Source organism: Talpa europaea (assembly GCF_964194135.1).
Source record: "Talpa europaea genome assembly, chromosome: 7".
Classification (NCBI taxonomy): domain Eukaryota; kingdom Metazoa; phylum Chordata; class Mammalia; order Eulipotyphla; family Talpidae; genus Talpa; species Talpa europaea.
In genome coordinates, this window is record NC_140074.1 from 74,809,112 (window position 1) to 74,826,753 (window position 17,642).

General features: G+C 40.2%; 1 protein-coding gene across 1 annotated transcript in view; it reads right to left on the reverse strand.

Moving 5' to 3' along the window:
- FBP2 (fructose-bisphosphatase 2) overlaps positions 1-17,642 on the reverse strand; it is a gene marked incomplete at both ends in the record, with an annotated part of 56,473 nt that overhangs the window by 30,854 nt on the left and 7,977 nt on the right. Inside the window, 2 exons of the mRNA XM_084238307.1 lie at positions 14,005-14,097; positions 17,053-17,215. Of these exons, the coding sequence (XP_084094433.1) occupies positions 14,005-14,097; positions 17,053-17,215 (256 nt within the window). The remainder of the gene's footprint in view (positions 1-14,004; positions 14,098-17,052; positions 17,216-17,642) is intronic.

A 17,642-nucleotide genomic window follows, 5' to 3' on the forward strand; every position in this document is an offset into this window, starting at 1 on the left:
ATTCTATTTCCCTAAGTTCTCCTTATCTTCAAGTCTAGGCAGTTTAAGGCAAAAACTGCTAAATTACTTTAGACTTGCTACAAAATGCTCATAGAGTAAAAACTTCTAAATTGCTCACTGAACCTGTGAAAATTAGCTTTCTCATTAAAATTAATTAACATGGTAAAACTATAAAGTGGAAATGTAACTTTCTTTGAACTAAATTCCAAACCTCAGATTTCTAGAGTCTAGAAATAGGCACACAGTAGATAAAGATCTTAATCTATCTCTTCTCCTGTACTCGGGAAAGTGTCTTTTGTCTTTAAAATATGCTTGGTTTCAGTGAGATAGTGACACAGTTAACAAGTTTGTCTTTCCCGTATTTCTTGCAATTGCTCCCTTGTTTGATATAGGTGATGCCCTGTGAGAAACAAGGGCATCAAAGGGGGAAATGTTGTCCAAGGAGAAGGGAGTTAAGCAGCAGAGCAAGCTGGCGCCCACCCATCTATGTGCCGACCCCTTCCTCTTTGCAGACCCTTGCCCATCTCCCCTTTTTTTTTACTTTGTAAAAGTCTCAGGTTCCACCCTCTTGGTGCATCACTCCAAAGTGAAATGGGCCTACAAACCAGAAAAAGGACATTTCAGCCAGAGGATGGACAGCAGCCCCTGATCCGAAGAATCCCCTTCGCTCTTCTGCACACAACATGCAAGACTTGCTCCTTACATCTACTTGACTAAGTACATGAGGGCTCAACTGCAAGCGGTCAAGTTAATGGTCCTTAATATTCATTATCAGCCCATTGATAGTGATGAGTCCATGATTTGACTCAGTTACATAAAACTAGTGGGGAATGTGAAATGGAAGCAATGTGAAATGTAGCAGAACACACAAGGCTTGAGCTATCTCAGGAGGATAAGTTTGGACTGTGGGAAAATTCCAGTCCAAAACAATAGAGGCTGGGTTCCCATCAGAAAAATAAAATGTATGTACCCTTTGTACCTGGGACCTGGGATGTGGTGAAACACTCTGCTGCTGGTAACAGCACATTTTGGCTTCTGTACTCTTGCTCACTCAGGCAACTGCAAACTCCTGCGTACAGTTTTCTGCTTTAAAAACCCTTATCACCCACTGCTTGGGGCTGCTCCCTGCAAGAGGGAGGGCTGGCTAATAAAGGCTTTTTCTAAATCTGATTCAGACTCATGTCTGTGTCTAGGGGGAGTCTCTACAACAATAGAACAGAAATAATATGAATACAAAGGATCATTTCTTAAAAATACAAACTCAAAAATGTTTTCTGGTCTTTACAATTGTTGTGGTCATGGGCCCTAGGTCTTTGGTAATGGTTAAAATAGGGCAATTATGCTATGTAAAAATTTTAGCTTCTATTTCATTAGAAATCTTCTTGTTATAAAAAGATATTGAAAAATTGGTTAATTAGGGCCTCCTTGGTGGCGCAGCAGGTTGAGGGCAGTGCTGTGGAGCTGTCTGCAGCTTCTGCAGTGTGGGCTCAATTCCAGGCTGACCAGGGAGATACCCATATGGCACAGCAGACCTCTCCTGTCGCGCTCACAGCTCCCCTCAGCAGTGTTTTTGGTCCGTTTGCCTGTTCTACTACCCGCTCTGTCTCTGGTGAATTCTCTCACCCTCCTGTGCCTCCAGCCTGTACCCCAGTTCTTGTATAAATAAATAAATCTTAAAAAAAAAACCAACTTGGTTAAATAGATGTGCCAAATGTAAACTAATATCTAAGTTCAAGCCAAAGGGTTACTCTTAATTTGATGTAGTACCAGCTGTTTATCTTTGCCTTCGCTATCACTGCTTTGGGTGAGGAGTCTTTAAAGATGTTACTGAGGTGTATGTCATGTAGTGTTTCGCCTACATTTCCTTCTATATATTTTATGGTTTCAGGTCTTATGTCTAGTTCTTTAATGCATTTTGAATTGGTTTTTGTGCATGGTGTGAGGTAGTAGTCAAGCTTCAAATTGCTTCAACCACCGTGGAAAGCTGTGTGGAGATTCCTCAACCTGCTAAAGATGGAGCTTCCATATCATCCAGCAATTCCACTCCTAGGTATTTACCCAAAGGACACAGAAACATTAATTCAAAAGGGCACCTGCACCCCTATGTTTATAGCAGCACTATTTACAATAGCTAAGCTATGGAAACAACCCAGATGCCCATAAAAGATGACTGGATCAAGAAGATGTGGTACATATGCACAATGGAATATTACTCAGCAATCAAAAAAGATAAACTCATGCAATTTGCAGCAACATGGATGGAGCTGGAAGGGATCATGCTCAGTGAAATTTGCCAGAAAGGAAAAGAAAAATACTGGATGGTCTCACTCACGGCAGGAATTTAGAAAACCTAAATAAGGGATCAGAGAAAAGACTAATTATAATAAAGTAAAAATCAAAATCAACAAGCAACTATAAACCAGAGACCCATCACAAGGGGGTGGGGGGGAGGAGGGATTAGGGTCAAAATAAGGGGGGTGGGAATTGTATGGGGATTATAACCAAGATTAAAATACGTACATTGTGCAAAAATGACAAATTATGTAAAAAAATATATAAAAGAAAAAAAGAGAAAAAAGAAAAAAAGTAAAAAAGAGTTACTCTTAAAAATACAAAGCTCGTTTTACCTAAAGGAGTTACTAAAAAGCTGAAATTTAATCAATTAAAGTTTCTCAGTGTCTTCACAAATAAAACAACTACTTCTTAAGATTAATACACATGGCCAAATTTTTAAATGAAAATCAAGAGTTCTCTGTGTCTTTTTTTTTTTTTAACCTCTGGAGGATTAACTACAAATGGCACCTATAGAAAATCCCAAATTTTGAGATCACAATTTAGAACTTTGGTAAACAAGAACTAGTTAAGAATTTGATGGTTTAGTGTGAAGCATGCATGTCTTAAGATTATAATTTTGGGTATCAATACTTCTATGTTTGAATGTACTTAAAAAAAAGTTCATGGTATTCAACAAAAAAGGAGTAATTAATCTGTTCTATATATTAACAATGTTAATATCTAAACTTTTCTTGATAAAGTTTCTTTCTAGAAAGATTAAGCCACTTATCTTTGCCTCTTGGAGAAAAAATAATTTTGTTCTCTGGGTAAATGCCCCAATTTTCTTTTTTCTTCCCCCTTGTCCTAGCCAAAAAACTGAAGGTGAAATCTAAAGCCATATGAATGAGCTACTCAGCTATACTGAGACTCTTACAAAAATGCAGGAAATGTACATTCTCTGATTTTTCTTGTTTTTATCAATCTATCTAGTGCTTGCCTAAGAAGAAACTTGGTGTATGGGATTGTTACATATTCAACTCCGCAATTAATTTATAATTCCAGTCCTAAGAAAAAACTAAAGCCACAACTGATATCTTCACTTTAAATTTGTTTTTTAATCATTATTTAAATAGTGGCCAGTGGGCCTCCTCAGTGGCGCGGTGAGTTGCGCTCCACACTGTGAAGCTGTCCGCAGCCTCTGCAGCACAGGTTCAATTCCTGGCCGGCCAGCGAGAAACCCACATGGCGCAGCAGACCTCTCCTGCCTCGCCCGCTGCTCCCCTCAGCAGTGTCTTCCATCTGTCTGCCTGTTCTGCTCCCCACTCTGTCTCCTGTGAATCTTCTCACCCTCCTGCACCTCTGACTGTATCCCAGTTCTTGTATAAATAAATCTTTTTTAAAAAATCTAAAAAAAAGAAATAAAAAAAGAAATAGTGGCCAAATGTCTTATAAAACTAAGGTTTTACTAAATTTAACAATGAAAATTTGTAAAATATATAAAATCATTTAAACTAAAAATTGTTGACTTTTCAGATTTACATTTTGCTCCTTATTGCAGGAAACTAAAATTTAATACCATATCACCTGAAATAAAATTAAAACATGTGTTTATATGTAAGTTGTCTAATCTAAAGGGATGGATAGTATAACAGCTATTACAATATTTTACAATCCAGAGATTAAAAACAATGATGGGGCCTCCCTGGTGGTGCAAGGGGTTAAGTCTCAGCACTGTGAAGCTGTCTGCAGCTACTGCATCATGAGTTCGATCCCCAGCCAGGGAGCTAACCCACATGGCACAGCAGACCTCTCCTGTCTCACCCGCTGCTCCCCTCAGCAGTGTATTTTGGTCAATCCATCTGTTCTGCTTCCTACTCTGTCTCTGGTGAATCTTCTCACCCCACCCCCACACCTCTGGCCTCCGCCCCAGATCTTGTATGCATAAATAAATAAAATAAATCTTTAAAAAAATAAAAACAAGGATGTAATAACTTTAAATCCAAGTAAATGAGGTGTGTGTTTTAAATGAAGGGCTGTAGTGGGAATGTACATTTTAAAGGTCCTGGAAAAAATTAAATAAAATGGTTACCTTTGAAATGAAATGGTATTTAAAAAAGAAAAAAGAATCTGTTGAAGGTTTGAAAGAGGTATCTTAGGAAAAGAAATTTGATGTGCGCAAATGACTTGGTATTAGAATATTAACTTTAATATCAGCAGTGTACCTATGTAATACCAAACTTTGGTTCCTTTTTACATATGAAAAAATTAAGGTATTCTAAAACTGCTTTCACTAGCTTCCCATAATAAATTAAATACTGTTCAGGTAACCATGGAAAGCCTGGTGTTCTTTTACCCTCAGGTTACCTGAGAAAATTCTTACCCTATCAGCACTGCTGAGCCTTATCATAGAAACAGATCTATTCTTTAAAATCCTTGTCACTATGAGTAATTATCTTATAAAAATCTGTAAGTTTGTTAATCCTATGACAATATTTGCTAGACAATATTTGCTTCCCCTCACCCTCTCAGGTGTAGTCCCCATAAATGACACTGCCCATTGGTTGAACCCACAAAACTGGTTCTCAGGTCTCAAAGCTAGAATTTGGATTTAGGGGTATAGGGATATTATTTTTGTTACTTTTTCTCCTAAAAGACCTACTTTTTCTCCTAAAAGCCCTTTTTTCTAAAAGCCCTATGCCACCTGTTCCAGAAAACTCTTCCTGCTAAAGCTATGCTCACCTTCCTGCAACTCTCCCAATACCAGCCCTTACCTGTCTCTCCACTAAACTCCTATCCAGAACTTAAGTTTGAATAACAAGAAAGGGGAAGATGCGGGATCCTCAGTCCTCTTTGTTATCAGAGTTATTGTCTTTGTGCCCAGGGTTCCTGCTGATCAAGCTAAAATGTAGAGTCAGGTAAGGGGCCTCTCACCAGGGCAAAAATCCTGGTATGAGGAATATACCGGGAAACTAGTACCTACTGAAAACAGCTGGCAGACACTATGGTCAGATTAGCAAGATCAGCTAGAATCTCTTATTGGTAAAGATTAGCAGAAAGTTAGATAAGAATAGGGATTAGAGAGAGTATGCTTTGATTAGCAGGAACTATGGAGCTCCCCCAAGCAATAGCCCCTGGTCACTCCACCCTAGCTAGCCCCAGACCATAACACATTCCTGATAACACACCACTGCACATGTACATTCCTCCATATACTTGCCCATCTTCTCTGAACCTGGTTCTAAATAAATATGAGACTGTCCATAGATCAAAGATTCACTTTTTTAGGTGTAAGCTCCTCTTTGCTTCTCTCCACTTGGACTTTGAGTTGCCTTTCCTTCACTCCCCCACTGCTCCCAATGCTACCACCCCTCAAGGTGACATATAATGAACTGGACTGAACAAGGAATTAAATGGAACCATAAAATTTGGAACAAAATGGCAGTAGCAGATTTTACATATTAATAGTCACTCTAAGTATCAACAGCCTGTACTCACTGATAAAAAGATATAGAGTATCTAGTTGGATTAGTAAACAGAATTCAGCAATCTGCTCCTCCCAGTTCTACAGAGAGCCTCCTGTTGCTTTTGCAGTGCCAGTGCACACCTCAGACACAATGGTGATGTTCCGTGTGAATAGATTTGGCCAGATTTGGCATCTGGTCCCCAGGACTGCTTTTATTTCTGGGAAAGTAGATATTGTTGTCATCAATAACCCCCTCATTGATCTCAACTACGTGGTCTACGTTGATCTCAACTACATGGACTACACATGGAATCATACTGGAACCATAGTTTAATGGCATAGTCAAGGCAGAAAACAGGACAGTCATCAATGAATAGTCCATTGTCATCTTCCAGGAGTGAGATCCTGCCAGCATCAAATGGGGCAATGCTGGTGCTGAATATGTTATAAAGTCAAATGCTGTCTTCACTAGACTAGAGAAGAGTGAGTCTCACCTGACGCATGGGTTGAAAAGGGTTATCTTCTCTGCCTTTTGCAAATGTCCCACATTAGTGATGGATAAGGAACACAAGAAGTGCAACAAGTCCCTCAAGATTTTTAGCAATGCTTACTGCACTATGAACTGCTTACCCCCTAAACCCCCACCCCCAGCCAAGGTCATCCATGATAACTTTGGCATCACGGAGGTATTCATGACCATAGTCCATGCCATCACTGAAACCCAGAAGACTGGGTATGGCCCCTCTAGAAAGGGCTGCCCAGAATACCATACCCACTTCTGGAACCACCCAGGCTGTGGACCAGGTCATTTCTGACACACCAGTGTGTCAGTTGTATATCTGACTTTCCACCTGAAGAAAGCTTCCAAATACAATGACATCAAGAAATGGTAAAGCAGGTATCACAAGTCCCCTGAGGGCCAGGTTGTGTCCTGCAATTTTAACAGTGACACTTACTCCTCTACCTTCAATGCTGGGGCTGGCCTACCCCTCAATGACCACGTTGCTAAGTTCATTTCCTTGTATGATGATGAATTTGGCATATAAGGTGGCTGACTACATATTCCACACGGCCTTCAAAGAATAAGAGTCCCTGGACCACCAGCCCCAGTGAGAAGACAAGAGGAAGAGAGGTGCCCTCAGCTGCTGAGAGTCCATCCCCCAATCATCCACACTGATAACCTGACATGTCACAGTTCCATCCCAGACCCCCTGAAGGAGGGAGGAGCTTAAGGATCTCTGCTCTGTCATGCATAATCAATAAAGTGCATTGCACCCAGCAAAAAGAAAAAATGGGATGGGGAAGGCAGAATTCAACCTTCTGCAGCTGCCAGGAAATGTACCTTAGTTCCAAGGATAAACATGCACTGAAAGTAAAGGATGAAAAACAATCCTGCAAGGAAATGGCTCCCAAAGGAAGGCAGGAACAGCTACACTTATCTCAGCTAAAATAGACTTCCAGCTTAGAAAGGTAACAGGAGATAGGGATGGATGCTATATAATGATTAAGGCATCAATACAATGGGAAAACATAACACTCATCAATATTTACTCATCAAACAAAAGAGCACCAAAGTACATCATACAACTACTATTATATCTGAAAGCAGACACTGGAGAAAACATATATGTGGTTGAACACTTCAACACACCACTCACTCTCACCAATGGACAGATCAATGAGACAGAAAATAATTAAGGACATATTTACCCTAAAGCAAGAACTAGACTGCATGAGTTTAATAGACATTTTAAGGACACTGCTTCCCCCAAAAAAAGCCAAATACACTTTTTTTCTCAAGAGTACATGTGTCATTGTCTGAGATTGACCACATCCTGGATCACAGGGGAAGCATCAACAAATTCATTAAGATTGAAATCATAGCAAGAATTTTTTTTTTTACCATAATGGTACAGAACTACAAGTCAACTTCAAAAAGAAAACAAAGAAATAACTCTAATGTGTGGTGAATGTACAATACACCACTGAACAAACACTGGATTAATGAGTAAATCAAAGAAGAAAACAAAGAAAATACCTTTAGACAAATGATAATGAGGACACACCCTATAAGAACATATGAGACAGGGCCTCCCTGGTGGTGCAGGCAGTTGAGCGCAGCGCTGTGAAGCTGTCTGCAGTCTCTGCAGTGCCGGTTCGATCCCTGTTGACCTCGAAGCAACCCACATGGTGAGCAGACCTCTCCTGTCTTGCCCACTGCTCCCCTCAGCAGTGTATTTTGTCAGTCTGCCTGTTCTGTTCCCTGCTCTGTCTCTGGTGAATCCTCTCACCCTCCTGCGCATCTGGCCTGTACCCCCGCTCTTGTATAAATAAAATAAACCTTTTAGAAAAAAAAAAGAACATATGGGACATAGCAAAAGCAGTTCTAAGAGGGAATTGTATAGCAATACAGGCCCACATTAAGAAACTACTAAGAGTCCAGATAAACAAACTTGTCTCTCATCTCAAGGAACTAGAAAAAGAAGAACAAAGAAATCCAAAGCCAGTAGAAGGAAGGAAAAAATAAATATCACAGCAGATATACATGAATAGAAATTTAAAGATACAGCCCAAAAGCTCAATGAAACCAAAAGCTTGTTATTTGAAAAAAATAAACAAAATATACAAACCTCTGGCTAGGCTTACTAAGAAAAAAAACAGAAAACTCAAATAAATAGCATCAAAAATGAAAGAGAAGTTACAACAGAGACTGCAGAAATTCAGAGGATAGTAAGAGATTACTATGAACATTTACATGCAAACAAATTCAACAACCTAAATGAGATGGACAGATTCTTAGAATCATATAATCATCCAAGACTGAATAGGCCAGAAATAAAAAATCTGAACGAACTAATTACAAGTAAGGAAATAGAAACAGTAATCAAAATTCTCCCAGAAAACAAAAGTCCAGGACAAAATGGCTTCACAAGTGAGTCCTACCTACCAAACCTTCAAAGATAAACTAGTATCTACTCAAACTCTTACTCAAAAAAAAACAAAAAAACAAAAAAATCTTCCAAACATATTTTATGAGATCAACATTACACTAATACCAAAACCAAAGACAACAGAAAGAAAGAAAACTACAGACCAATCTCCCTAATGAGATTTAAAAATCCTCAATAAAGTCCTAGCCAAATAAATCCAACAATGCATTAAAAATATTTCACACCATGACCAAGTGGGAATTATACCAGGAATACCAGGGTGGCTCAACACCCAAAAATTAATCAATGTTATTCACCACATAAATTAAAGGAAAGGAAAAGCCACATGATAATATTAACAGATGCTGAAAAGATCTGATAATCTTCAGCATCAATTTATGATAAAACCCTTAAAACACAGCACATCCTCCAGATCCACTCATCTGTTCTGGGGCATTTAGGATGTTTCCATATCTGAGTCATTTTAAATAGTGCAGCTATGAACATAGGGGTGCAGCTTTCCTTTTGAGTTAGTGTTTTTGTGTTCTTTGGGTAGATACCTACGAGTGGAATTGCTGGGCCACATGGTAAATCCATTTCTAGTCTTTTGAGGAAATACACACTTCTTTCCTTAGGGGCTGGACGAGTCTATATTCCCACCAACAGTGTAATAGTGCTCCCTTTTCTCCACATGATGGAATACTACCCAGAAATAAAAAAAGATAAACTCACACCATTTTTGTCAACATAAAGTGATCCAGAAGGAGAAAGATAAATACTGGATGATGTCACTTATATATGGAATATAGGGAAACCAAGCAAAGGATTAGACAAACTTTAAAACCAATCCTTGAAAGCTTGCCAGAGATCTGAGCATCCAGGTGTACAGAGGAAGGGAGAATACAATGGGTGGAGGGAGGAAGACAGAGAGCTCAGTGGACTATGGTGGGGGACTACAGGTTCTTTGGTGTTGAGAAAGCTATGGTGACTACCCCGGAGAGGAGAAAATCTATAAAGAAATAGCCAAGGATGTAAAATCATGGTGTATCATTAATTTCAAAGTAGCTTTAAAGTAAATTATATGCAATTCTGTAAACCAATGTTATCTCAATAAAAAAAAATAAGAAATCACACGTTAGTATGTGGAAAGGGAAACTCTTAAGCACTACTGATAGATATGCAAATTGGTGCAGTCACTCTGAAAAACAGCACAGAGTTTCCTCAAAAATCAACTACTATATAATTCAGCAATTCTATATCTGGACTTATATCCAAAGAAAATGAAATCACTATCTCAAGGAGATACCTGTACTCAAAGAGATACCTTCTTTATAGAATTATTTACAGTAGGCAAGATTTGGAAATAATGTAAGCACCCATTACTGAATGAATAAAGAAAATGTACATACATACACACATACAAAATTGTCCAGCCATTAAAAAAAAAAGAAAATCCTGCCATTTGCAACATGGATAGACCTTGAGGACAATATGCTAAGTGAAATAAGTCAGACATAGAAAGAAAAATACTGTGTGATCTCACTTCAGAGTGGAATCTAAAAAATAATGGGCTCTTAGAAACAGAAAATATTGGTGGTTTCCAGGCATAGGGTAAAGTGGTTGAGGGAGAAATGGATGAATATGATCAAAAGGTACTAATTTCCAGTTATGAGAAATAAGTTCTGGAGATATAACATACAGCATGTGACTATAGTTAATAACAATATATTGTATATTTGAATGTTGCTATCAACAGTCTTTAAAGTTCTCATGGTAAGGGAAAAAATGTTTAACTATGTGTTGGATGTTAACTAAATTTATTGTGGTGATTATTGTGGTGATTAACTTGCAGGTAAACAGAGCAGCACCTGCCTCATGCTCAGCAGAATCAGACATAATGATGAAACTGATATTTAAAAATACCTCAAAGATAATTGGTGTCTTTTTGCAGAATATCATGGCTATCACACCATCTATCCTTTAATTTTTATTTCTAAGTTGTAAGTAAAATGCAGAAATAAATCTACTTTCCTTACAAAGCTTATGTTTGCTTAACCTTGAACCATCCTCTTAGTTTCTAACTTTCTCAAATACCAGAGAAAATATCTTGTGTCATTCTCTCTGGCTCCCTCAGCAAAAACCTTTTCTCTATTCACAAGTGAAAAAGAGAAATACCAACTGGTTCAGCAACACCCACTAAGGTTTCCTGTAATGCAGGCTGGCTTAGTTTCCATTTTGCTCTTGAAGATGAGTAATAGAGCACTTCCCTATCTCTTGCTACTCCTCCCAAAAAGATAGTTCAGGTTAACTCACATATTCTGCTAAGGTTAGTTTTCTGCTAAGCTTTTACCCCTGAAAACCAACTTCTGGCACTCCTTTTTTTGGACCACTATCAGCCGAACACAGATATATTATGTTATCAGTATCAACAGACAAACATTAGATGGTATAGCGCATGCCCGATTCTCCCAAGTTTATAATCTAGGAGTCCTTAGAAAGTCATACATGGAAAATTAACTATACATAATTAGTGCCAAATCAGTAGGAAAGCGTTACCTACAGTTTGTTTGCTGGTTATTAGTCTAGTGGAGATGTCGTATTCACATGGAGTCAGGGATGGGTCTCTAAGACCAGCCAGAAGGCAGGAGTAGGGTAAGGAAAAATGTCAGGCTTTTCTGCCCTCCCGCCATCAGGATAGATGATGGATCTTTGCACTCCTGAATGCATGCCTGATGGCGGGCACCTGGAGTAGGGTGTGGGCATAGGTAGATGGGATTCACCTGGGCTGAGACTGGGCTTTTAAGGTCGGCGTCATGGGGACGCCAGCAGAAGCCAAAAGAGAAGCCGAGAAAGAAGTAGCAGAAGCAGAGAACACCAAGAGCCCAGATAGAGTGAAGACTTGCTGGGGGCTGTGAGGACTGCCAGCCTCCCGGCCCTCCAGTATCCTTGCCTGCTGTGTACAGGGTAAATCCCAATAAAAGGCCTGCAAAAAACCACTGAGGACTCTGACTCCTCCTTTATCCGTTCTGCATGGGATCATAGAAAACCTGCTCTGTGTCCATTCCTGACCTTACAGCTGGTCACCAACTGGACCCTGAAGAAACACAAGTGCCGTTGGCGTCCTCCAAGAAGCCCCAAGGGCAAAGACACAGCCACTCTGATTAGACTGAGGAATAATCCCTAAATTAAAGCTTATTCGGGATTATGTAGCCTGACATGAAGTTTCTGTTCCTACCGACTGGCCACAGACCAACCGATAAGATCATTTCTGTCATTAGATGTGTGGATAGAGGTGGGTATGTTCCAACACATGGCATCTGCTCTGCAGATGGCATTAGGGTTACCAGTTCAAACTAGGGAGAGTAGTCTGGATTATCCAGGAGGACCCAATTAATCCAATGACTCCTTAAAAGCAGTGGCTAGAGGAAGCGTTGATGAGGCAAAGTGGGTGTGTTAGAGAGCACTTCTTTTTTTTATTTATTTATTTATTTATTTTTGCTTATTTATTTATTTATTTTTAAATAAATTTTATTGTTATATTCCCCATACAATTGCAGCCCCCCCATTCTGACCCCAATCCCTCCCCTCCCGCCCCCGCCCCCTAAAAGTGTCTCTGGTTCATAGTTTTTTGTTGATTTTGATTTTCACTTTCTTATAGTTATTCATTTTCCTGGTCCCTTATTTAAGTTTTCTAGATTCCTGCTATGAGTGAGACCATCCGGTATTTTTCTTTTTCTTTTTGGCTTATTTCGCTGAGCATGATCCCTTCCAGCGCCATCCATGTTGCTGCAAATTGCATGTGTTTATCTTTTTTGAATGCTGAGTAATATTCCATGGTATATATGTACCACATCTTCTTGATCCAGTCATCTATTTTTGGGCATTTGGGTTGTTTCCAAAGCTTAGCTATTGTAAACAGTGCTGCTATAAACATAGGGGTGCAGGTGTTCTTTGGAATTGATGTTTCTGTGTCCTTTGGGTAAATACCTAGGAGTGGAATTGCTGGATCATATGGAAGCTCTATGTTTAGTAGGTCCAGAAATCTCCACACAGCTCTCCACAGTGGTTGGACCAGTTTGCACTCCCACCAACAGTGCAGAAGAGTTCCTTTTTCTCCACACCCTCGCCAGCATTTGTTGTTGCTAGTTTTTTTAATATGTGCCATTCTCACTGGTGTAAGATGGTATCTCATGGTAGTTTTGATTTGCATTTCCCTGATAGCAAGTGATGTTGAACATTTTTTCATATGCCTGTTGGCCATTTGCATTTCCTCTTCAGGGAAGTTTCTTTTTAGCTTAGAGAGCACTCCTTTAGAAGAATGCAAATGATTTGGCCTGCCTGTTGGCTTTCAGGACATAGAAGTCAAATACCAGGGAATGCAGAAAATCTCTAGAAGGTAAGGCTGGTTAGCTGGTTAGCCCCAACACTGGTTAGCAAAAAATAAGGATCTCCATCCTGTGACAGAATGGAACTAATTTCTGCCAACAACCTAAATGAGCCTGGAAGCTAATTCTCCTTGAACCACATCCTCATCACCCCTCAAAAAACCCCCACCACCTGGAGTCTCTCACTAGGAGACCAGGCAGGCTGATACCTAGGTTGTAGCCTTATGAGCCCCCAAGCAGAGGATCCAGATTTTCCTGTAGACTCTCAACCTACACAACTGGAGGATAAGAAATGGGTGCTATTTAAGCTTCTAAATGTTTGGCAAATAGGGCCTCCCTGGTGGCACAAGGGGTTAAACACAGCACTATGAAGCTATCTGCAGCCTCTGCAGCAAAAGTTTGATCCCTGGCCAGCCAGCACAAGTTCGATCCCACATCGAGACCTCTGTCTCACCTTTTGCTCCCTTCCAGCTGTGAATTTCAGTCAGTCTGCCTGTTCTGCTCCCCACTCTGTCTCTGGTAAATCCTCTCAACCCCCACCTCTGGCCTGTACCCCTATTCTTGTGTGCATAAATAAATAAATCTTTGAAAAATGTGTGGCAAATTTTTACAGCAACTATAGAAAACAAATGTGGTAAGACTGGAGATACATCAATAAGAAATAACGGGACCTTCAGAAGCTGCCTGGAACCTAATACATGTCTAACATTGCGTTCCATCCATATTTTCAAAATAAGGCCCCATTTACCATGATGAATATTTTAAAGTTAATGCTGTGAAGAAAGTAAGGAAAATTTACCAATTCAGGTTTCCAATGAGGAGCCCTTTGATTGGACAAAGGTTGGTTATCTGCAGTAGTGGAAGGACAGAAATTAGAATTCCAGACTAGATGCTCCTACTCAGGAACCTTCCAGAAACTGCCAGAGGAGGGAGGCTTTAAAGATCTCCTTACCTTTCTGTAGATGGCAAATATGGTTCCAATGGAGGCTAAGCAGTCGATGTTGGAAGATCCATCCAGAGGGTCAAAACAGACCACATATTTCCCCTAAACTCAGAGCAGAGAAGAAATACCTGGTCAGATCATCTTCTGATCAACACTTCACATAAGTTGCCATGTGCAGCAAATAACACTACAGCAAAGAGAAGTGTAGGGCAAGAGGATACCCTCATTCAAAAATGCAATTTCTTCAGGTGGGCAGAGTGTATCAGTATAAATGAATTGTGCAGCTTGGGTTCAATCTGTCCATAAGCAGATTAGTTGAACCCACAAAGGGTCTGCATCCCCACCCCAAATAGCTCCCCCCCCAAAACTGATCTTATTTCTTTACTATATTGGTCTGCTCTGGCTCTGCCTCCTCTCCTGCACTGGGGACTTAGAGATATGAGGGTGAAAGGAAACCAGGTTTGAAAGTAGTACCTTCTGAGGAAGAGATAAGGAAGCTAGGACTAGCTTTAGCTGTGTCAACAATCAGGTTAGTTCTTGATTTAGTTCTTTCTATTTTTTTTCCTTGAGCAATGAGGGAGGGGGTAGGATTATTCATAAACTTGGAAATTCCCCATCCTCTCTGTCCAACTTTGTCCATTCATCCATATATGCATTCTCTCAACATATTTATTGAACATCTAGAATAAGTTTGAAAGCAGACATGGCACATTCAAGAGCTAGCACTGAAGACCAGTGAGGCTCAGGTCAATTGGGAAAGAGCACAAGAATGCGGCAGGCTGCGCCTCCCATGCTGTCTCTTGACATGGTCCGGGCATTGGGGGAGACTCCCGAGAAGAGGGGAGTTCCTGTGCTCTCCCAAAGAGGGAAAGTTGTACTTCCCAGAAGAGGGGAGTTCTTGCACTTCCCAGAGAAGATCTGAACTAGGGAGTCTCCATGGCAACACCTGCCAATGCTCCCCTCTTTGTTCTTGGTTAATGCTGAAGTAAGTTAGTTATAAATTGGCATGTGAAAACCTAATTCAGAACCCAGGTGACAGTTGGCTTATTGTTCTTACGCATGAACTATCACAAAAGAAGTAAAAATTGTTAAAGATATAGTTAGGAAAGAAATGTTTCGGCCCTGAGAACTATGGAGAACAAGCTTCCCTGAACCAGCTGTGCTTGGAAACCATAGTCTAACCTGGGGGGTACCTGTTTGAGGCAACAATACATCTCCTGGTGTATGCGAAAGGCCAACAATTCTCAGGGTATGTGGAGGTTAGGAAATTCTAGTTAAGAGTTAGACTTCAGTAGAACTTACATATATTTGATGAGTTGTTTTAGATTACTTTGAAGTAATTGATATTAGGCTAGATGAATTGAATACTAGAGAATGGGTTGATTTTAGTAATATAGCATAACAATGGACTTTCATGTCTACTCCGAAATTAGGAAGGCTTGACAGGATGATTGATTGTTACTGAACATTGTACTGTCTTAGACAATTGATTATGTTAGAAAAAGAGTTGTACCTAGGAGAGTAATTGTCCCTGTTGATTTTCTTAATCAGATTAAAGAAGTGTCCTTTTGTAGTATGAGATCAAGAGGGTCTTTGTATATTCATGAGAAAATATGTAATGATTGTCTCTGTTCTGCTTTGATGCTTATGCTGATGTAATCTCACCTTAAGGTATAAATGCTTATGCTGATGTAATCTTGCCTTAAGGTATAAATAAAGACCTGCTGAGGCCCTCAGTAGGAGATACTTGCACCAGAGAGGGTGTCTGTGTCTACCTCACTTCTACCTCTCTCCACTTCCCCTCAGGCCTCCGAAAAACTTCACCGACGCCGTCCTCTCCTTTCTCTCCTTTCTGAGATCCCTGACACGACATCTCGCTGGAGCTGGTCTCCAGCACAAGAACATAGTGGTCTCAATTGCAGAAAGCACCAAAGATCAGTGCAGTGTGAATTTAAAGTTGAAAGTGATAGGTATGATTTAGCTTAAATTACGTGAGACAGCAAGAGTATGCACAGTACTTAGCATACAGAGATGCTTAATAAATTTGACTTTACCCTTCCTGTCCTTCTGCCCATGCATCATGAAATGGTAGCTCAACCAGTGCCCAGCATTTATTCTGCCTTACTGTATCACAGCTGAACATGGGCTGAATTTTTTGACCACCAGCGAACCTCTCTCTATACTAAACTCTTTGTCAAACCATAGTAAATATGGCTACATTAACCAGGATCTTTATAGCTTCTTTACTACATTATTCCAGTAGTTTGTCAGATATGAAGAAATCTTTGCTGAAACCATCATCCCTTGGTGAAATAGGTGTCGGGGGCAGAGGTGGAATAAAAGTGAGAAGGGAAGAGTAAAAGACTCTTGCCAGGAACTCTACTTTTTACTGGACTTGAATTTAAAGGCCCCAAATTGCACTTGTTTGTTTATATATATATGTATATATATATAAACTATTTTGCAATAGAGTCTTATTTATTTATTTAAGATTTATTTATTTATACAAGAACTGGGGTACAGTCAGAGGTGTGGGATGGTGAAAGAATTCACCAGAGACAGAGTGGGAGCAGAACAGGCAGATGGACCAAAGACACTGCTGAGGGGAGCAGCGAGCAACGCAGGAGATGTCTGCGGCGCCATATGGGTAGCTTCCTGGCCGGCGGGGAATTGAACCCGCGCTGCAGAGACTTTGGACAGCTTCACAGCGTGGTGCTCAACCCCCTGTGCCGCCAGGGAGGCCCAATTGCACTAGTTATATGTACATTAGGGGAAAACCCTTGAGCCCCACCACTGAGGTATTTCAGTAAATCACTCTGATGTATTTCCTGAGTGAGTCTCTGCCCTGCTATGGAGTCTTTTTTTTTTCTTCACCAGACAGCATACCTCCAACTAAAAAAGTAGGCAAACCATTGATTCTGGAAATTAAAAATTAAGTAATAAAGGGAAATCCAAGAAATGAAAGAAAAGCAAAGCAACCAAAGATTCTTCCCAGCTCAGTAGCACCACTGCTACTGATAAAGATGGACATATATCTCAGGTCCCCTGCACACGTACCTGCCTGTCCTTGTTTGTGATAATCGCCTCCTTATTCTCTTCTGAGACCAGGACACAGGTGCTGTAGGAGGACTGGAGCATGTTGATCACCAGGGTATTGGACAACACGTCCAGTTTTTTCACCTCATCCCCTGTCACGTTCACACTTCCCGCAATTCCATACCTAAGAATAGAAAGGTTGAATGAAATAACTAAGTGAGCTGAAACTGGCAGAGATGCCCAGATGCTAAGACCACTGGCCTTCAGAGTTCCAGAATCTTCAAATTATCAATCCAGTTTCACAGTGCTAATTCTCAGCCTTGCTTCCTTCATACCTTGGGGATACCATCATTGTTCTTTATTCTCCTGATAAGCCTCACCAGAGTTCAATCTTACAGACCTGCATTGTGCATTGGAAGATGAAGACAATGTACATGAAGTCAGACACATTGCCATAATTAATGACTCCAGAGAGTAAAGGACCACAGTTTCCCAGCACTGGAATTTCACATATTTATTGATTATCTTGCCAGGATAGTGGTCTGCTGGGTGGGAAGGAAATTTGGGGATAAACAATAATTTAATTTGGTTCTTCACAATATTTTCATACA